The sequence below is a fragment of the Anarrhichthys ocellatus genome, unplaced genomic scaffold (genome assembly GCF_004355925.1).
Source record: "Anarrhichthys ocellatus isolate YVR2014 unplaced genomic scaffold, GSC_Weel_1.0 scaffold8, whole genome shotgun sequence".
NCBI lineage: Eukaryota > Metazoa > Chordata > Actinopteri > Perciformes > Anarhichadidae > Anarrhichthys > Anarrhichthys ocellatus.
The window spans coordinates 6,952,399-6,974,642 of NW_022280038.1; the positions used below are offsets into that span (position 1 = coordinate 6,952,399).

Sequence of the window (22,244 nt, forward strand, 5' to 3'; positions counted from 1 at the left end):
GTTCCCTCAGTCCCCATGAGCATTTACATGTCTCCGCCAACCAAACATATTCCAGGAATATTGATAAGATACAAAGGGCAGAAGGATTCCAATAGCGCAGATTGAACTGTTTGAGTTGAGTCTGTAACCATGAAATCAATGGTACTTTTTCATCCAGTTTGTGCCTGCTGCAGTGATCTGCTGCCAACTGAGGTCCAAGGGTTAGGCTAAACATTAAACGTTTCCCATCTCCCATAATCCAACAAGGTAAAACAAACCGGGAGAAAGATAGCACAGACAGAGCAGTACACTTTAAAAAGGTCTTTAGTTATATATATATATGAATTAAATTTACATCCATTTCTTTTCCTGAATCAGTGTCCCGCTCCATCCCACAGTGGTCCAAACCAGCCGAGTCTCTGCCGGAGTCAGAGGACTCCACGTATCCATTGTCCGGTAAGAGCACTGTGACAAAAAGGCCTTTTAAAAATCTCCACAAAACGTCCTACTTACAAGATTCATGCTCCTCGGTTTGATTTCTGAAAAGGTCAGCCCGGAGAATGTGCTTTAAGAAAATCAAGAGTAAAATTGTTAAAAAGTTCTAATCTATGTTCTGCTTTCCCACTCAAATATCATGGCATAAGACAGAGTGGGCAAAAAAAAAGAAAATTGATCACAAGTACACCCAGGACATGAAAATATATATATTTTATAATATATATAAAGAGTCTTTTATTTAATCCGATATGTACACTTTTCACAAGACGTCTGGGGGAACGAGGTTCTCAGAAATGAAGCGCCGCTTCATCGGGTTACACCCAAATATTCTCAAGGGGGAAAAAAAGTCACAAAAAAGTGTGTAACCAAAAAATAAACCTTCCACTACAAGTACAGAAAAGCTTCTTTCCAGCACAAGCATCCTTCAGCCAAACGGCTCCATCGATCACCGCCAAATCTGTAGTTCATTTTAGCGTGTTGTAGTCCACAGACGGATGGTTGGGAGGGGAAAAGTAAAAGTCATCTCATCAGTGCTGAAGCAGGAGCCTCCTTTCTCTCTAGTAGATGACCTCGTAGACGGTGGCCTTCTTGTCACCGGATCCCGTCACGATGTATTTGTCATCTGCGGAGATGTCACAGCTCAGGACGGAGGACGACTCCTTCGACTGTGGGAGTAAGGAAGAAACTCAAGTTAGAGGACAAGCTTTCTTTATATGTGGTTGTTTTATGGAAGATGCTTAATCAGCCTAATGAATAGGGGTGAACAGGTGTGTGTATTTATCCAGAACAGTTCGGTACGCATCTTTCTTTAATAACAGTTGAATTAGCATGAATAATGTCTTTGTGATATGTTTTTAGCATGACAAAAGATTTAGCCGTCTGAATTATCTACATGATTAGTAAGACAGCGTTTTTATAATATGACCCGAGACTCTTGGGACTAATTGCTATTTTGCACGGTTTATACATACCTTTAAATTGGTTGTGAAATCACAAGAAGGTACCTTTTTTAATGTGTGTGCATGTGGTTGTTGTAGTTACCTGGAATATGCTGGCACCATAAGGAGTCCTCCATGCATTCAGCAGATTGTCCTTCCCCGTGCTCACAAACCATTTACCTGCAAACATAAAACAGACGTCTTGAGAATATATTCTGAACGTATGTATGCTGATTCTCACAGTTTTCCAAAAGTGCCAGCTGCCATCCAAACAGCTGGCTACTAAAGCCAAATTTGAATTATTAACTGCATGTATACAATTGGGTACACATCAATTAAGGTCAGTGTATATGATGGAAGAGTGGCAGTAGAATGTGCCAGAAGCCACCACATTTGGGATTTTGTCACAAAAAAATCTTTCTCGAAGAGGGGGCATCTGAACCTCCTAACTGGCTACTTTCATGGAAGATTCTGCACACACAGCGTGTCTTCTGTAGTCTGAGAAGGTTTTTACAAATCATAAAATGCTCATAATGAAGACGACTCACACCATTTCCACTCTGATAATTATTTAAATCACCCTCTGATTAATTACCCAACTGACTAGTTGGGTAATAATTTAATTAGTGGCAGCAACAGCTCTGAAGCAGTGAGTGTCATTTGAATTAACCAGTTCTGCTGTGGGGGTCTCGTGAGGAGAAATGAATACTGAGTGAGGCGAGAGTGAAACCTCATTTGTTTGAGCCTTAAACTTGACACCAGCTGGTCTGCCCAGCAGGCACAATGATCTAAACCGAAAAAGCAATGACAAATTTAATGAGCATGTTGTTATGTGCAATTCAGACTGTACAGAATGACACGTGCAACTGCGTTTTTAAACAAATTCTCACTAATAAACAGCACTTTAATCGTATATCAACCTGCAAGTGATTAAGTCACAGTTACTGAAGGTTCAGATCATTTTAACATCTACAGAAATAGTTGCTTCCTCATTTTTTGGTGCAGATAAGTTGTCTCAAACACAACTAACCAGTAAGTCTGTCCGATACTACAGATAATACTCATCTAGACTAAGAATCAGACACGGCTGTAGAAACTGGTTTCTGCCTAGATGCCAAGATTATGTTTGCAAGACAAGAGAAACAGATCTGGAGAAATCCATGTTCCCCAAATTTAACAGCAGGGCGGTATTTAGGATTTAAGGTCTGGAGTCAGATATTCCCCCAGCAAAACTCCACTCACCACTCTTTTACACTTACAGGGAAACCTTTAAATCTCCTTGCAATGGAATGCCTAAATATTTTTTTTATTATTCCCCTTAGATCTGTGTTAAGGAGCCGGTTACTTACCACAGTAGGCGAACTTGAGTGAGAGGACGCAGCTTTCGTGCAGGTGCAGCTGGTACTTGTCAGGCTTGGTGTGGTGAAGCACTTCCACGTTACTGCTCTCCATGCCCACAGCCAGCCATTCTCCAGTGGGACAGTAGCCCAACGAGAAGATCTGCACCAAGGACACAGTATTTCAACCGAGAATCACTCATTTGTGTGTCTTCCACAACACTTGAGATGTAGTTGGAAAGGGAACTTTTTTTTTTTTTTTTTTTTTAAACGGGCTTCTTCCTACCTGTGAGGTAAAGTCATGTTGCTGGAGCTGTCGGCCTTCCCTCAGATCCCAGGAGCGGACGGTGTTGTCGAGCCCTCCGGTCCACAGTTTGGTCCCGTCGTGGGAGATGTCGATGCAGCTGGCTCCATCTGTGTGGCCCTGGAACTGCCTGGAACACCCCAAGACACCAAATATCAAGTTAGAAACAAGAGGACTAAGCCTTCCATCTTGTGTTGATGGCCAACTATTCCATTTCGTCAAACACAATGAGGTGTGTATTAAAGAATGCAAGAAGCACACATACACAATGTATTTCAGTCAGTGCTTGAAACAAAACCATATTGGTAAAAATATGAATTACTGACCTAACGAGGGTCTGGTTATGGAGATCCCACACGGCAATGTTTCCATCCGAGCAGCAGGAGAAGCACACCTTGGCGTCGGGGCTGATGGCCAACGCATAGCAGGCCGGAGCAGAGGAAGTGAGCTCGGCCTTGATGCGGGGCGTCTGCGAGGCCAGGTCCCAGATGGTCAACGTGCTGGCCTCGCCACCCACTATCAGGGTGCGGCCGTCAGGCAAGAGCTTGCAGGAGCGGATATAATTGTCCCTGTTCTGGAAGAGAAACAAGTGTCATCACGATCGTGATGTAATTTAAAAATGTGAAATATCTACTTGAATAGGACAACGAGGTTAAGAACAAACTCAATTACAATTCTGTTGAGAAAAAGAGATTAGCAGCATGTCCACGTCGAGACCATCTCTACTTAAACTTCAGGGGAGCTTTTCTTTGACAAGTGAAGTTCTCAGGCTGCTGCCGTCTGTTTTTTTTGTGTTATAGTGAAGATGTGGATGTCAGCTTTAACAAGAGATGCAGGGAGAGAGTGAGGCTGCCGCTGTTGGCCAGGCTCCAAGAGAGCAGGAAGACAGATCAATAAGACTGTGGAAGCTCTTGGTCGGATTAAATCGGCACCCCGATGGCTTTATAAGACCCAATTGCACTCTGGACGCACCTTAAGGGTGTTGGGGGCCATGTGAGTTGAATGGCATGAAGCCACAGTATCAAAATGAGAAATAGGAGGCAGTTGGGAGGAAGTAATGAGCTGGGTAATGGCAGACAGGGTCAGCCAATCAGAACATCATTACTCAGCAGGCTTTTTTTTCCCACCAAGGATTATTTCAGCACAGCAGTGAGACACTTTGCTGAATTATTCACATCTCTGTCTGTTGGGATCTGGAGTCAGGCTACATTTGATGCTCAAAAAAAATCTTAATGAAGGAGGCCGATTGCAGAGACCTCATGAAATGAGTACATTATGTTTCTGTTCGGATGACTTTGAAACATCCACATTAATAATACAAATCTAAAACTCTTTAACAAACATCTCCTTGTATAAAAAACAAAACAAGATGCAAGTTACCAGGCAGTCGAGTTGGGACACTGGGCTCTTGCTGCCTGGTTGGCTGATGTCCCAGATCTTGACACAACCCTTGCCGCCGGTGTAGACGTGACGTGTGGGGTTGCTGATGGTGACAGCACACACCACTTCCCCGTGGCTCAATGTGTTGATCTGGCGAGCATGGCGCGGGATGCCCGGGCCAATCAGTGCATCTGGAGGGAAGGGCACGGGCTGCATCTGACCATCTGCACTCACGTGAAAAGAATAAGCTCTGCGGAGGACAAATGAAGGGAAATATGGTCAGTTGGAGCCTGGATGTATATGCTCTCTGTTATATAGCTGAATCCAGATACTCACGGTTTTCCTCCAGAAATGGATGTGAGGCTGGCTGGTAGGCCTGGCCTCATGTGAGGATGGGGGTCAAACCCTGCCTGCATGACCAAGAACAGCCAGGAGTTAAACAACCAATAACCTGCTAAGATTAATTAGACTAAGCTAATATTCAAATTAACATGTATGCCTCACTTTAACTGCTAACGCCCTGAGGAACTCTCGTTCTATCTTTTCCAGGCAAATCCCTTGAAAGGCGCAGACTCAGCTTCATTGCATACAGAGAAGCTTTGCACATGGCTACAACATCCCACTTGCTAATGCTAATGAAAGCCTGGGAGATTTTCAAACACGGAGAGGCATTTTATTTTAAAAGCCTTTAGAATGCTAACTAACCAACATCAAAGTAAGAGAGCTAGGCCGTCTTTGTACTTTCTCATTATATACACACACACACACACACACACACACAACAGGCTGCAGCCAGCCAAGCAGAAATATTCACAATGAGTTGTGGAAATAATGCTTAAGTTTCTCAAAGTCATTTTTGCAAACAGATTCCACAACCTGCAGCCATGGAGGATAATTCATACAGACGCTAGTGAGGGTTTGTTGTGTCAAACTGATGGAATAAATCAATATATGTGAAGAGGAGCTTCATTGGATTCATACATTCTATACAGAAGCTGAAATAGTTACAATTGGTGAGCGTCCATAGGCGGCGGCAGCAGCTGCAACGCTCATCTGCGGTGAAATGAGACCTGGATAGACGCCCGGGCTGGTCAGGGATCCGTTCATCTCGTGATGACCCATCATCGCAAACGGGGAGGCATAGGAAGCCGCAATGGACAGAGGTGTCCGCAGGGCAGGGGCAGCTAGAGAAGAGAGAAGAGCATTTTAATAGAAACTCTGCAGACGGGAGAGACGATAATAAAAAAACATTATAAAACACAGAACTATGGTTCATTACTGATCGTACAATACGATCAAAAGCTCCACAACTACTGCTAATGGATTTTTTATTTTCACGGTCATGAATCAACGCTCAATCTAATCATTATTCTATCATCAATTCATCTGCGGAGTACTTTCTTCATTGATTGTCTGGTCTATAAAATGTCACAAGATAGTGAAAAATGGCCATCACAAGTTGCTAAAGCCCGATTTGATGTCACTTAAATGCTTATGTCCGACCAGCATTCCAAAACCTAAAAGTATTATGTTTATTATCACATAATAGGAAGAAAAGCACATTAGATGCCTCTTTGGAGAAGTATAATCTCATTTTAACTCATTTTTAAGCAAAAGCAGTGAAGGTGTTTACATACCCAACGCCTCCATGCCGGGTGGTTTGCCCATTGTGAGAGGCCGTAGTCCCGGAGTGGTGCTGGTTCCTGCCGTTGGAGCCTCATTCCTCGGAGTAGGTGTGTTGGACTTCAGACTGGGTGTGGACGACTTGTCATTCTAAAACACAAATAGTCTTTAATCTCTGGGTGAAACCTTATTTAGTATCCACTTAACTGAAAGTTGTGAGTTCACTTACTCTCACTCTCAGCCACACACAAAATGAAACACACCAGTGTAAAAATAAAAATCCCCAAGTGAGTCAAAAATACCCTCATTTTCAGAGAAATCCAGAGTGGACGGCTCAAGGTAATCCAATCCAACACTGACACTTCATTACAGCCACGTGTGTGTGTGTGTGTGTGTGTGTGTGTGTGTGTGTGTGTGGTAGAAGTCAGGCTTGTTAAAAGCGACTAAACAAAACATGGTGGCCCAAACACTTCTCTCATAATTAATCCATCCATCTTTCTTTCTTTGCAGATGGAGTAAGAGGAGTGGAGGGTTTAGTCCGGTGACACACACTAATGAGGGATGGAGAGAGGCTGGGTGTCACAGATGTGGAGGGTAGTGATGTGGACAATAAGTCTCTCTTAATCCTCAGAGAAATGGTTTATGTAAAACCGATGATTGAGGATTGTTTTAGCCTGGTAAGAGAGAGCTTCGGCATTAGGAGAAAATGGGGGAGAGGATGAGGCGAAGCAAGAAAAGAGGGAGACAGCAGTTCCCTCGCTGCTGTGTCTCTGGGTTATTTACAGCCTCGGGCCAGGGAAGAAATGACCATTTATTGGGTAAGCCATAAAGGAGATTGAGAGGAGTGAGCCACAGGGTTTGATTTCCTGAGAGTGCATCTCTGCCCCTTCAAGCCCCTCGTAGCAGCCAACTGCTAAGCCTCCTACGCATTAGTCCTGCACACAGACACCCACTTCACTTGACAAATGCCCTTTAGTCTGTCACTTCACCCTCCACTGTAACTGCCCTATTTCATCTTCTGTCTAGTCTCTCGATGTGTCACTCACATGGGCGTGGTCCTTTGCTTTGGAGGACGGCGTGCTGCCCGAGGAGGCGACGGAGGCGGGGCTGTTGGGGGCAGCGTCCTTCTTCAGGACTCGTGATTTATCCAGGCCGTTTTCTGGAGGAGAGTGAGCGGGGCTGACTCGAGGGGTGGCCGGATCCTGTAGAGTTAAATGAGACAGACGGAGAGCGAGACTGAGCAAACAGAGCGGAGGAAAGCCACTGGCATGTACATGTAGGTCAAACAAACTGGGGCCTCATGTGCAAACACAGATAAATATACTTGTGCATGCTCATACTCTCCCTCACACATATACACACACTTTTCATTCACCTGTCACTCCCTTTTCTCTTTGTATTACTTTCTGCATGAATAGCAAAAGAAATACAGCAAGTAAGCACACACTCACACACAACCAATATTATGACAGACTTTTTGGCAACGCTGTGAAAGGTGTTGAGGCTTCTACAGACAAAAGAGCGCTGTGTTTAGTTTCTGCGCAGCATTCACACAGAAATGTGGCCGAGCAGCTCAGTTCAAACAAAGTCTTACTTCATTGGAAACATCCACCACCAAGTCGTCACTTTTGTCTCCGTCACTGTCCTGGAAAACAAAAGAGGGACATGCTTAACATTACTGGGAGATCACAAACAGTACAGTGAGCAAAAACCAGTGCAGTCCAATTCCTTTGAATACTAGATCAATATCAAAGACCAGATTTGTAACATCTTTTGGCGTTAGTTTATTATTATTTAAGATACTGTGTACACAAATAAAATGAGACTACGTAACACTTTATTTTACAGTTTTTATTATTTCCTAATAATTATAATGCCTTGAAAGTTTCCTGGAAAGAAGTGTGTGTAGGTTGGCTGTAATTAAAAAGGGAGGTTTTTTTATTTTAGTCGGTTGTTGATATCCAAAAGAATTTCTCTGAAAGAACTGGTCCGTTTGAACCCAAGTACATTCATATTCATTAATTATAGTAAACATTCTTCATGACGGATGAATTGTATACTCGCCTCTTGACAATGTTCAGCTGACGTGCTGCGCACTGACTAAAAGACTCAAGGAGGCGCTAGCTTAGCATTACATTGAAATTGATCAATTAGAAGTGTATCAATTAAATACTGTCTGTTATTTTTAATTAGAGCCAAATTACTGTAGGTACTCCTTTCCAGGACACTTTCTATTCAATTATTAGGAATTCAAAGACCCATAAAATAAATCACTGCCAAAACTGTGGTGGTTATATAATAAAATAAAAGGGAAATGAACTTGTTTGTTTTTATATTTTGGTTTGCTCACACTTTACTTATGTCCTCAGGATCCCACCCACAGCTAGAGTGGGAGCGCTTCAAACTGATTAGCTCGAACAATAAATCCAATAAACACTCACATATCGGCTCATGCTGTCTTTGTCGTCCACTTTACGTTTCTTGGAGTCGAGGCTGTAATCTGAAGAGCCTCGGTGCTTCTCACTCGCTGCCCGCAGGCTGTCTGATGGCGACACCGAGTTATTCTGCCAACAACAAGATGCAGCCAGACCACGTCAGTACCCTCCGAGTGTGCTGCACCTTTGCGTCTTAGCATCCTCAACATACTGCCAACATAGGCAATGTCATCTTGCTCCATTTGAACCCATCTTGACATGATATGGAGTAACAAACAGTGTGACTCTTGTAAATAAATAACATTTAGTGCAAGAGACTAAAATAAAAGAGTAAGCACTGCCCTGCCAGCATATGCCCCTCATTCAAGTGAATATGTGGGAGCTTAAATGCAGCAAGAAGAGTCGGAAAACCAAATGGTGCGTTTAAGTCCAGGCATGGCTCTGGAGCCTTTTCCTTTGTCAGAGCAGTGACAATATTGACTGTAAAGCTAAAACACACAATGCTCCTGTACTGAGCTGGACTGATTTGGGACAGAAGGTGCAGAAGAGGATTCTGGGACAGCTTAGTCCTGCTGTTGCTGCTGCTGCCAAGGCAGCGGAGCAAGGAGGAAACAGAACTAGGCAGCTGAGCAAACCCACAAAACGCCTCTGGAAGACAAAGGCATGAACTCGCAAGCGAGGGGATACGTAGGACAGATTGAGGAGAGGTGGAGAGAAAATGTGAGGTGGGAGCAGAGTGCAGCATGGGATATTTGGTACACACACACACACACACACACACACACACACAGACATCTAATCCTCTTGAAGACCCTCATAGTGACCTGGTCAGGGACACGCTTGAGGCTACATTAACAATTCAAACCAAACACAGCTTACATTCCTGACTTTATGTTCGTCTGTGACATGCAAGTACATGCAAATAAAAACAAAAGTGACCAAAATATCTCATGGTGTAACTGTAAAACCCACACTTATGACTGCTGGAGAGACCATGAGTGTGGGCGTGTGTGTGTGCTGTTGCAGGTCGGTGACTAAATGGCAGAAAATGACAGCAAAGTTCATGGAAATCAACCAGAAGGAAAAAAAAGAGGAAGAAAAGAAAGAGGCCATTGAGGGAACCAGGACAAGAGTGCAATGTGAAGACACAGAGAGGGTGTTGCCAGCAGAGAAAAGACCCATGAAAGAGGCAGAGTGAGAAAATAAGAAAAAGAAAGAAAAAGAAAAAAATAAGAGGAAGAAAGACAAGAGAGCAAAACAGGAAAGGAACTTGGCAAGCAATGAGAGCGTAGCAGTGTGGCAATGAGCTCTCCCCACTAGTGGAAATGCCTTGACAGGCTGGCACTCTCTCAGAAGCTGCAAACGGGGTTTTTGTAGTCTGGGCACTGGTGGGGGGGTGGGGGGTGCACTGCTAAACAGGCCGACAGGCAAGGAGGGAGGCCGGCCGACGCTGGCAGACAGCACAACAAATCCCTGCCTCCATCAGAAACTGACAGAGATGGTGAAAGAGGGAGAAGGAAGATGTCTGACTTCTTGACTGCAAATGACAGGAAGAGAAAGACAAGCAGCAGAGAAAGGTAACAGCTTGAGTGAAAGGACGACTTTCTGAAGCCGAGTAAAGTGCGACGTTAAAAAAACAAAAAACAAAAAACAAAACACTGAGGTTGGACAGTTAATTGCACACTTTCTGCCAATTCCATATCCCTTCTTGTCAGGTCAGAATATGGAAATGTGTTCAGCTACTGCTGTGGAAAAGAAAGCCACACAGAGAGTTTGGTGTGAAGATGCTTTCTGACTCCTACAGCGCTACAGCCTGTCTGTGTGTCTGAGCCTGTGACCTTTAAAGGATTGCTTAGACTCAATAACCCTGCAGTTGCCTCCAGCTCTGGTATCAGATGACCTGAGACAACATTACAGGAAGACGCTGTGTGTGTGTGTGTGTGTGTGTGTGTGTGTGTGTGTGTGTGTGTGTGTGTGTGGGGAAAGAAGAGATGGGGGAGGGTGGTGAGGAGATCAGGTAAGGCAGTATTGGCAGCCGTCTCGTCACCATACGAGATAGGGGACGAGTTTGGGTTCCCTTCAGACATGAGTGGTCCCATTCAGGATGGCCAGTCAATGGGAACTCAATCTGGCCGAGCAGATCCAACAGAGCGTTACGCTCCAGCTAACAGAGAGCTTTAAGCCAGTCCAATAAACAAGGACTTTAACATGAGAAGGAGGAGAGAGATAGCGAGAGACAGGGAGGGGAGAAGCGGTGGAAAGGAGTAAATGAGTGAGATAAGAAGAGAAGAAGAGAGAGCAGAAAATAAAGAAAGTATATGTGAAAAGGAAAAGAGGAAGGTAGATAAAAGGAGTCGAGTACTGGACACATGCAACACTCTAAAGTGGTGAGCGAAGAAGAGAAGGAGAGTCAAAGTCGCTTTTAATTGTGCTGAAATTAAAGGAGGTAGCTGACTACTAATCCTCGCCCAGTGATTGGAGTCATTTTCCACCTGGATTAGATGGCACTGGCTTATTTGGCCAAACTTCATTATAACCCCCCCACCCAACCCTGCACAGAGTACAAAAATGTGTGTCTTCCTACACAGAGAGCACGAATTTCTATTGAACAGTGGGCTTAAGTCTAGGTAAAGCACACCTAATCACCAAACACGGTGAGCCAGAGACGGGCAAAGTCAAGACACAAAGGAGAAGGAGAGTCAACGTACCGTGCTCGACTCGCGCTCTTTCAGAGGATTGGCCAGAGGCAAGTGAAAAGATGAGGGGCCAGGAGAGAGACAAGCAAAACACAAATTAGTATGGGTGTCACCACGACTCAGCACTCGTAGCAGATAACAGGTATTCAATTATTATTCAGCTAAAAGATTACTCTCATGTCTGCGACGCTGCAATTTTTGCAACACTTTCTAATGAGTTGCTTTTAATAAAAAGGTTCATAAGTTGTAACCAATAGGTTTTTGTTAATGCTTAAATTCTTTATCGATGCTTTATGAATCAATTATAAGTCATTATTGAGCATCTTAGACTTTAGGTTGTGCAAAAAAACAACAACAATTACATAAATGACTTGTAACTGATCTATAAAGCATTAATAATTATAAAGCCATACGTTACAACTTATAAACCCTTCACATAAGGTGAGATATTATAAAGTATAGCTTGATTTCTAATAACACAGAAGGTACAGAAGGTAGTTATTATTTTTTTATTAGACCAATCACCTGCAACATCTGGACTGAATCTTTCTACACTGTAGTGTTTCCTGTTAGTGCAAACTAAATGTGTATGTCCTCAGTGGTAAGGCCAAGAAATGCACTAAAACCTGTAGGAATATTTCCTACAACAGTATATAAACATTTGCATTTTCAAACATGTTTCTATGATAAATATATCCGGCTGGTAAAAGTAGTTCTTGGCCAAAACAATCGTCCATCATTTCTAAAATGCTGCAGGTGGTGTGTGCGTGCGCGATCCTCACCTCGGTGCTCCAGGTCGTGGTGGTTCTTCTCATCCTTTACAGGCAGGTGGGCCTGGCTGCCAAGAGCACCCAGAGCCAGCAGGCCGGCGCCAGCGCCCGTCACCGGGGGCATGCCGGGCGGCTGCAGGCCTGAGGGGTGAGGGGGCAGCTGGACGGGGGGGCCGTGAGCCGCGTGAGAGAGGTGCTGAGCCTGAAGCTGCTGCTGCTGTAAACAAACGCAGGGAGACAAGACAGAGGACAAGTGGGTCGGCTGGGAAGTGTATCCATGAATGACCGCACTCTACTCATGCATTAGAGCTGGCTTTGACAACATTTAGTTCAAGGCCAAACCATTTATGCATAATAGCAGACCGACGGTGACTGCCAACATGCTGATCCAGCTCATTCACTGTCTGAGGGGAAAACCGATTCTGTTCATAGCTGTAGATGCACAGCACGGTTATGTCTGGTTGAAAGTGTTGGGTAACTGAAACAGAATTTATTACTACTTTATCTTTGGCTGTGCAGTTTCATCCCGAGACAGACCACCGCTTCCATAATGAGGCAGCTGTATGTCACATTTTAAAGACACGATCTAGCCGATTTATCACATTACACTCAAAGAATCAACGTGTGCCAAGACAGCAGTGCAGAGTAGGGCTGTGATGTCTTCAAATCATTGGTTTTGTGTTACCAACAATCTAAAACAAATATATTCTATTTAGAAAAAGATATAAAAACAAAGAAAAGCGGCAAATCAGGAGGAGCTTTAACCAGAGAACACTTGACGTTATAGCTTGACAAATCAAAATCAGAATTGCTGTTGATTTATTTTCTGTCTGAATCAGCTCCGCGCACGACTGAGCTGTTCTTGAGGGTCTCCAGGTGCATTTTACAGACCTGGTACTCTTTTCACACCATGAACTTCACTTATTATGACCCTGCTGCGCCGTTTTAAAAAGTGCTTATAATTTCTTATTATCGTACGAGACCTTTATGTGACAACTATGTTCAGCTCGACAACACGTCACCTCTGGTCGTCGGCGATGATACAGAGCGTTTTCTTGCTCTCTCCCAAACCAGCGTGCCTCAATCACAGTTGGGTCGCTTAAAAATCAATAGTTCTACACTTGAAAACCTTTCAACACTCTGGGAAACGAAGCAAACATGCCTGCTCCTCCAGCAAAATGCTGTTAAGCACAGACACAGTGGAGAACACACACACACTTCCCAAGAGGCCGCGGATGTCTGTGTGAGAGAGGCAGCCGGAGAGGAGAGAGTAGATCGACAGGAGTTAAATAGCCACTCAGGCAAGAGGGAAGCAAGTGCTTTAAAACAAGGTTAAATAACACTTAGCACATCCATCAACTGCCTCAAAAAAAAAAAAAAAAAAAAAAAAAAAAAAGCGAGAGGGGGGGGCAGCCAAAACAAGAAACGGAGGGAGAGGCAGAATCAGAAATAACAAGAGAATGAAAGGGAGAGAGAGGGATTGAGTCAGGGACGTCCCTATTGAGTGTGTCTAATGAGGAAAAGCGTGCAGGGATCATTATCAAGAAGCCTCATTAACGAGCTATGGCTGAGGAGAGGAGCGAGGAGAGACGAGGGAGGGTTGTGGTGAGGGAGAGGGAGAGAGAGAGAGAGAGAGAGAGAGCGAGAGAGAGAAAGAAGGCAAAAAAATTCAGAAAATAAATTGCTTCCAATTCAATATTCATGGATAAAGAGCTGGCTTCCTTTCACACTTATCTTTTTTCATTATGTGTAAATGCCGCCACAGCTCAGGCAACTTCCACAGGAAACAGGCAATTAAAGTTAACTAGGCGAAGCTGGCTCCCAGCAGAACAGTACTGTCAGGTGGAACAAGCGTCAACAGCACCAGCACAAACCAGCTGGCAGACTGGGCTTAATAAGTCTGGCAATGAGCGCCGCGTTACCTACTTATCCCGTGCTTTACGACAGCTTCTGTGGATCATCATATTTTCTTCAGATGTCGCGACAACGATTAGACTACATCCTTCGCTAAAGGATTGAGATTCTGGAAAAATGTTTTTTGAGGCTAGAAATAACATCAAATCTGAGACACCTGAGAGAGGCAGACAAAGGACAGGATGCCAAAAATATCCAAAACACACCCAAGACATGCGTCGTCTCCAAAAAGACACCAGCCCCACCTTCACAAAGACACATGTTAGACTGCCGGCAAGCAATGGAAAACACTTGGTAAAGACAGATTGTTTCTCTATGTTTGTTAACCTGAACACTGACCATGAAGGCTGGGTAGACACTATGAGGCGGCTGCTGCTGCTGAGTCAAAGGAGAGAGGAAGAGGAAAGGTTCAGCCAGAAATGATACAAGCAACACAACTGAAGAGGACAATAAAAATTTTCCACAGTGCAAGGTGACGTCTTCAAATTGCTGGTTTTGTGCAATCAGCAGTCCAAAATACCAAAGTAGTAACGAAAACCATCAATTATTCACATTTATGACATTTTAGCTTTAAATAGACTCAATCATTCAATTATCAAAATAGTGAACATATTTTCTGTTGATTAAAGATACAGAGGAAGATACAAAGCTCGCAATTTGTTACAACTGCAAGTCCAAAATAAGATGCAAACATTTGGAACAACGAACGTATTTAGACATATTATATTGTAATTCATTCCCATCATGCTGCTCAGAATAATCAGTGACCGGCTCGTCCTCAGACAGCACGGAGCTAAATAGCTAACGTTAACAGAGGTTGTATTGAGGTGCGCGAGTATTGGCCGAAGGTAAATTATAACTATCACAATGTAATCTTGTAATATTTAGGTTTTGGCGAGGTTTGAAGATGTTTTTACAGCAATATGATACAGATATGAGAGGAAATTATGACATGTGTTATGCAAATAATCACTGTAGATGACAAAAGCAAAATAAAATAACATTTTGTTTTTAAAAATTGGAATCAACCAAGAAAACTACAATCAGTGCATCTCTACTGTTGATCAACTAATTGATTAATGAACTAATCATTTCCTGTAATTGAAATCAATACTTTAATACAACAGTAAGCTTGATTCATTATCTAATGCCTCTCATAATAAAGCGGGTGATCCCAGGCTAATGTCTTATTGTTAGATAACATCAAATAAAAACAAAAAAAGGACCAGCTAAGAAAGAAACAATATGCTAGCTCCATGTAACAGACCTCAATGTGTGGATGCTGATAAGTCACACCATGTGTACATGTGCAGACTCTTACTTTATACAAAGCCTACACACTCAAACTGGATGAAAATATGACTGCTTTTAATAAAGTAAATATACACATGCAAATGAAACATGCAAACTTGTGACAGAGGAGATCACTATTGGCAAAAAAAAACAAAAGAACCAGGCAGTGTAACTTTACATTGGTTGTTCCACAAAATTTGAATAAGGTGATAAGCAGCACACCACCTGTAACTGACTCGTTAAACATTATCAGGGTACAATCTTTGCCACAGTTGACATCATGGAGAGGAGTGTGATAGAAAGCACCTCTGTCAAATCACACCCAAATCATGCGTCGCCTCATGCAAAACATACTGTAGCACGGACGAAACTAGTTTGCATCTTTGTCTTTACGCAGTTCAACCCACTCAAGTTGTAGGTAACTTGTGTTTTTGCAGTTTAAGATGATGGAAGCAATTAACATTTACAAAAGGCATCATATTATACTGTAGAGTATCTACTGGTTTACTCTGAGTTCACAGGTCTTTATACAGCCAGCAGTCAGACATCACATCATCAGGTGAATCGACTTTCACTTTGGTGAAATACAGGTGGACCTTTATAGAAAATATGCTGCATTTTAAACTAATAAAACATATTTTTTATAAAAATTAAAAAAAAAAGGATTAGGGCTGTAACAAATAATATAATCATTTTCAATCAATACATCCTTCCAGTCTATTAAAAATCGTAATGAATGTCCATCTTATGTCCCAGAAGTCCCCTGACATCAGTTAACTCCAGCTGGGTTAGGAGACTGTTGGGTGTTTGGGGGACTTTAATATAATGTGTATATATATATATATTGCATCACATAGGGAAATGCTTATCGCGTGTGTTAGTTAGTGTTTGTAAGCGTGGACTCAAAGCTAGTTTCTGATCTAGCTGCAGTAGGAAGCTGCCAGAGTCTGGTGCTCTCTGAATATCACTTTGATGACAAGACCACTACAGCAGCACCGCCCCTCTCACACTGTGGGGACATGGAGATTGATCACCTGCCATGTGTCTTTGCCCCTATAATTAAAGTGTGTTTTCCTGTGTGTGTGTGTGTGTGTATGGCCCTGCCCACCCTTAATGATGGCAGGGTCACTCCTGTTTCACTGAGCTGGTTGGAGAAAAAAAAGAAGAAAAGGAAACGGGAAGTAATTACTTTGAAAACTGGAGGTTGCGCTCCTGGCTCATTTACCTTAATCGAATTTCGATATCTGCCTCTCATTAGACTTGACCCCTCTGACCAGTGGGACTAGCTAACCGCTGACTAACCTATAACTACAGAGGGCTAATCAAAAGGGTCAGCTATCCATCTGCGTCCAAGCTGGCGATCATAAAGCAGCTAGGCTGACGGCTTTTAAATAAAAGCAGATGGAAGACCAAATCACTTAAAAGTATATTTGGCCAGAGTGGATTTGGTGTGCATGTGTTTAGGGTTTTGGCTACAAGTAAATGATCAATTATCGATTTTTGAAGTACACTCCTTTCCTCTATTAACATTTAGACTGATTGAATCAAACATAAGAAAATGTACTTTAAATATAGCTAGGGTAAACCAAAAGTTGTTCTTAAAACCCCGAAAATATAGTGATACACACATTAATGCTGGAGCAGACATAATGCTGTGTACACTTTATACTGTTCACAGCATAATTACAAGCAGAGATATCCAGGACTTTTAACAGATAAGACATCTCTCACTTGGCTACAAAATACAACAGAAGTGTCAAGAAACATCACTGGAAGTTACACAAAAATAATATCATCATAATCACACTAACAGAATCAATTTGGCGAATGTATTCGTCTTATGCGATAGTATAACTTAACTATTGGACTGTTGGTCGGACAAAATAACCAATTTAAAGATGGCACCCAGGTCTTAAGGGAACTGTGATGGGCATTTTGGGTTATTTTCTGACATTTTATAGACTAAATGATTCATTTATTAATCAAGAAAATAACTGGCAGATTAATCAATGAAAATAATAGTTGGTTACAGCCCTAACAACAACAAAAGTAGCTAATTTAAGCTGTTTATAGGGTGTGACTTCAAAGTTAGCAGTGTGTGAATACCCCTAAGTCAGAATAACAGGAGCTTTTCTGCCCACATTGTTTGGATACAGCCTAAATCCATCACCCTCTACACCTTACAAAGGTTCAGTACCGGCTACGTCCACACTGCTGTAATCTCTGTTACAATCACAATGCTTGTCCCAACCTGACCACTCTAATTCCTCCTGCTGCTGGGTCAGAGGTAAAGGTAAGCCCGTTAGCTGGAACCTTTTAAGTGCAGCCAAAGTGAAATCAGAGAAACAGCATAATCTGATCTCAGCCTGGACCGTGTTACTGTATATCAGATGTTCTTTGACTCTGAGGAGAAGGGAATCAGAGCACAGCTGCTGTTATGAACTGCACGCAGCGTGCCGACAGGTCATGGTTAACCAACAATCAGAGACATTACACCAGTGAAGACCATATTTACAGCATCATTGCAAACTTAAATAAAAACATAGCAAACCACTGGGGACAGGGGCAAGTCTGCACAAGTGAGGAGGACATGGGACGCTAGTTTGTATTCAGTCCGAGTGTTCAAATGCCACAGACAGGAGGGAGAAAATGGCTGCAGATTAATACACTAAGCTACTCCCTTTTCCCCTTTTCACCCCTATTTCTCTGCTAAATCTATTACCCTTTCCCCGGTTATCCTTGACATGCAACACTTCAGCTGAGGCGCAGAAAGCTGAAATAAACCCGTAAGCTTAATGTAGCACGCTTAAATAGTAGATACGTCTGTACTGGAGTGTCGGCCCTCCTCTATGCGTGCAGTTTTGCCCCTGGCCTCGGGTCAAATGAAGTAAGAAAAGGGGGTATACACACAGTGAGAGGCAGATTGGGAAGTCCACGTACCCCGATGATCGCATTCAGCTCAGTCATCGTGACCTGCTTGGCCCGTTCAACAGCCTGAGCCACCTGCTGTTGATGCTGCAGGACACAAAAACACAGATTAGATTCTAATGACGAATGCATCAGCACATATCCAGGCTACAGCGACAGTTAGGGTAAGTCTGCCTTATCATGAGAAATGAACAAAAAACTGTTCAACTGAAATCTTTTGCCAGGAGATCTTGATAAGGGTTTTAAAGTTCCTTGCCCGTTTAGCTTCACATTGCAGAGCAGCACTCTTGAGTGACGACGTGGTTCAAATAGATCACTTGTCTTTATTTAATTTATAAATGCAAAGCATTATTTCGTGGGGTTGTGCTGCTAAAATCGCTATTTCAATTACCTTTTCATGGTTAACATAACTGCTTAAAAAGGGTCTCTGCACAATATCCAGCCTCACAATTTCCTGTACAGTTACTGTTGAAAACATGCTGGAGTGACACTCACCTCTTGTGATAAGAACGGCATGATCTGAGCCAGAATTGCATTGAGACGTTTGGCAATCTCAGTCTGTCGGAGAAGAGAGAGAAAATGATAGAGTGAGTGTCTTTTTGTATACCACATGCTACAGGCAACACTATGATCAAGCACTTTAACTACCTTTAAAACAAAACGGTGTGCTTTTGTGGACACACACACACACACACACAAATGTTTGCAGCGTCCATCCGGACAGACCCTGTATTTCTTAACTAAATTGGGACCGCCTTAGAACAAATGTGCTTCCCCCTCTCTCCTGCCTCCATTAGACTCGGGCCTTATTTCATTATGAGGCTGAAATATGCTAATAACATCTGGCTGGAGAGACCGTAATGAGGTCCATACTTCATAATTACGGCCCATGGAGAAGGGTGGGGCAGACTGAGGCAGACTGGTTAACTCTCTGGTCCTATCTATCAGAGGCATCTTCGGTATCGACCACAGAATATTAGCTGGGAGAGTAAGATGATACTGCAGGACTCGACGCACATAGAGCACTTTACAGCGCTACATTTGGACAAATGGATATGCTGCGCTGCCCACCTACCGCACTCCAATGTCCCAAGACATTTTGCCCAAACCCCATTTCCTTTTTTAAAATCTGTACTTTCCACACAAAGAGGGGAAGGAGAGGAGCACAAATGTAGAAAGAATAAAGGAGAAGGGGGGGGGGGGGGAATGGAAAGTCTGATTTGACACTAAAGTAATGTAGTTTGACTGAACCGGGGGAGGTGAACTAATTGATTCTGAGAGATTATGGGTGGAGGCCCAGCAGGTGTGTGGGGAGGGGGGTGGAGAAGAGGTCCTTCCCGCCGTTTTATACGCTGCTGCATTCCACTCATTTTCTCCGTTAACCTCGTTTGACTGTGAAAGGGTGAGGGAGGAGAGGGGAGGAGAGAGGAAGAAAGTGGAAAGGGGGGACAGGAGGTGCCGGTGGCCTTTTTGCACAGCTCTGTGTCACCCTTTTCATTTAGGAGGAGGGTAGACAGGAGAAGGAGGACAGACCTTTGGCTGGCCTGTCAGGAATTATCTCACAACCTCCTGCGTGACCTTCGATGCACTGTGCTTTCTCTCCATCCAGACTCCTCCCCCCCTCCTCCAAACACTCCTTCACACCCCTCCCTACTAATCCTCACTACTCTCCTCTGTGTCCTCCCTCCTTTTCCTCTATCATCCCCTCCTCCCCCCCTCCCCTCTTCTGTTGCTGGGGCAACGCTATCCGGCACGGCTGATCGTTATGTAAATTGGGCCGGGGCCCTGACCAGAACAGCCTGTAAAATCATATTAGGCACAGCAAAGAGGCAGGTCATTAAATTGAATTTTCGGCCTGTCGATCTGATCGGCACGGGAAATTAATGAGGGATAACTGGGAGTGGGGAGGGGACTGTACTGGGGGGGGGCTGACAAGAGAAAAAGGAAGCTCTATGGAGACTCATAAACCATCATCATTAGCGGGGGCTGGATACAATGACACACAGTAGGATTAGAGTGTTTCAGTATCACACCACTTCTCTGGAAATGGCTGCAAGGGGAGCAACATGGGGCTTGTAGAAAACAGCGGTATGCTGATACACTCGGCTATTAGAGCAACAACATTACAAACCCTCACCACAAACTGGTTCCCAAAGAAAGGCATCCATTTGTTCATAGAGAATCACCACTCCAGAGCCTCCACTGGAAGCCAAAAACATTCATGGAATTCAGGCGCACTGCTTTGTTCGTTGCATTGTTTAGTGTGATGCGCTAAAAAAAAAAAAAACAACAACACAGGTTTCTGTGTGCGAGGTTCATTCTGAAATGCCAGCTGGGGCCTCAGATGCTTTGAGAGCTGAGATCATGTTGAGCTTTTTTTTTTTTTTTTATAGGTTAAATGTTCCCGAACCTTTAACTTCCTCTGAAATTTACCCCAGAGTCAAAATATTACTTTGGAGCCAGGAAATAAAACAATGGAACAGACTTCCTTTGCATCCATTTTTGCTTTTCTTTTTGTGCATTTTACAGCTACACTCAGAGAATGCGAGGGCATGACTCTCGCATCAACTGTGAAAGCGGTCAATTGAATCACTGCCTTTATCAGCTCCATCTTGTCCTTCCTTCTTGGATTGAGTCACTCCACTCTGTTCAGACAGAGTTCACACATGTTAGGGAAGGCAAACGGGGGCACACGGCTTATTTACACGACTTTTTCACAGCCATTTGGCAGAGAAAAAAATAATAAATAATACTCGCAACACATCAAATCCAATGACACGCGGCACTCTTACATTACTCCCCCGCTTCACTTCGGAGGAACTATTTCCCACAGTGCGTTCAGTGGCAGAGACCGGCACTGGAAAGAGTTTATCATCACTTAAAGCCACTGAAAACAGAAGCCTTTGAGCCAGCTGAAGCGCCAAAATTACAGGTACTCAGGGTTGTCTAGTAGCACCAGAGCTTGGAGAGGCTCTCTCTCTCCATTGCATCCCTCCGTCAATGGTGCATTGAAAGCCATTTGGGTGTTTGTCACTTCAGGCATTAGCCCCCCCAAGTGGAGAGCAGAGTCTCTGACGAGGATTCAATTGGCGAAGTAACCAAGTGGCATATGATGTTGGGGGGAGAGGAGGGGGGGAGGGCAGTTTGGGAATTATCTTCTCAGCCAGCGCAGAGGAAGAAAGAGGCACTTAGAGGTATCGTGTTCATTACAAATGCATGAAAAATATTTTGCATGTCATTCTATTTTGAGCTCATTCACACACAACTGAAGTGACGTCCTTTTCTGACAGGAGAAGCATATGGAAATGAGTTGTTTTCCAAAAGATCACACCTGATTTCAAATCATGTGAACAATATCTTTTACAGATTTTATTCTGAATTATTCACTTTATACATGTACAGACAACTTCTTTTCTTCCATTTAACCACATCAAGACTCACAACTGGTTGAGTACACACAGACACACACACAAAGACACTAATTGTGTAACACTGTTCTACCAGCCCTTCTAGCCTGCCTATCAAAATAAAGCATGTCTCACAGCCTACAATAACCTCGTCAAGCTCCCTTGAGAGAGAGTGTGTGTGTTCTCGTAGTCAGTTTGTTTTGGCTTAGAGACAGGTCGGCCATCATCACCTTGGCAAACAATTCCAGGAATCCTCTATAAATTATTCATTTGCACAAGATCTTTCCCCCCCCGCTCCTTCTTGCATGCTCTTCCTCCATCCAGGAAACTGACACGACACTCCTCCTCGCACTTTCACCACTTCCCTCATTCACTCAACAAGTGAGGAAAAGGACATATGCATGCTACACAAAATGGCTACCTACGGTGCAACAAAAGTCTGTGCCCAAACACAATGATATGGAATAGAAACCGTTGATCCCTTTTGCTTTCAATTTACCAAAAGAGAGAACTGAAATCAAAATGTAGGTGTGCGTACAAGAGATAAACATGGACCACAACAGAGAACAGACGTAGTGGAAAAAAAACAAGCAACCCCCACCAAACCCACACCACAAAGTCAGCAGGGCATGTTGCTGAGGCAGCCTAATGAGCTGTGCTAATTAAAATCACTTATTGACAGCAAGCGAGGGTGATTACCTCCACCCTGCACTCTTTGCCATCATAAGAGACACTGTCAAAA

General features: G+C 43.5%; 1 protein-coding gene across 10 annotated transcripts in view; it reads right to left on the minus strand.

The window, feature by feature from the left end:
• Positions 1 to 287: 287 nt before the first annotated feature.
• tle3b (TLE family member 3, transcriptional corepressor b) overlaps positions 288 to 22,244 on the minus strand; it is a 28,811-nt gene continuing 6,854 nt past the window's right edge. Inside the window, exons 6-22 of one of the 10 annotated variants that reach the window (XM_031848400.1) lie at positions 18,591 to 18,653; positions 18,108 to 18,182; positions 14,214 to 14,249; positions 11,973 to 12,177; positions 11,203 to 11,261; positions 8,501 to 8,623; positions 7,654 to 7,704; positions 7,106 to 7,261; positions 6,074 to 6,209; positions 5,445 to 5,620; positions 4,773 to 4,846; positions 4,437 to 4,686; positions 3,383 to 3,630; positions 3,039 to 3,186; positions 2,765 to 2,915; positions 1,519 to 1,595; positions 288 to 1,142 (exon numbers count right to left, since the gene is read on the minus strand). In XM_031848400.1, the coding sequence (XP_031704260.1) occupies positions 1,035 to 1,142; positions 1,519 to 1,595; positions 2,765 to 2,915; positions 3,039 to 3,186; positions 3,383 to 3,630; positions 4,437 to 4,686; positions 4,773 to 4,846; positions 5,445 to 5,620; positions 6,074 to 6,209; positions 7,106 to 7,261; positions 7,654 to 7,704; positions 8,501 to 8,623; positions 11,203 to 11,261; positions 11,973 to 12,177; positions 14,214 to 14,249; positions 18,108 to 18,182; positions 18,591 to 18,653 (2,136 nt within the window). In that variant the 3' untranslated portion in view covers positions 288 to 1,034. Of the gene's footprint in view, positions 1,143 to 1,518; positions 1,596 to 2,764; positions 2,916 to 3,038; positions 3,187 to 3,382; positions 3,631 to 4,436; positions 4,687 to 4,772; positions 4,847 to 5,444; positions 5,621 to 6,073; positions 6,210 to 7,105; positions 7,262 to 7,653; positions 7,705 to 8,500; positions 8,624 to 11,202; positions 11,262 to 11,972; positions 12,178 to 14,213; positions 14,253 to 18,077; positions 18,183 to 18,590; positions 18,654 to 22,244 lie in introns of all 10 variants that reach the window. The other 9 variants (XM_031848399.1, XM_031848398.1, XM_031848396.1 and 6 more) reach the window with 9 other exon arrangements.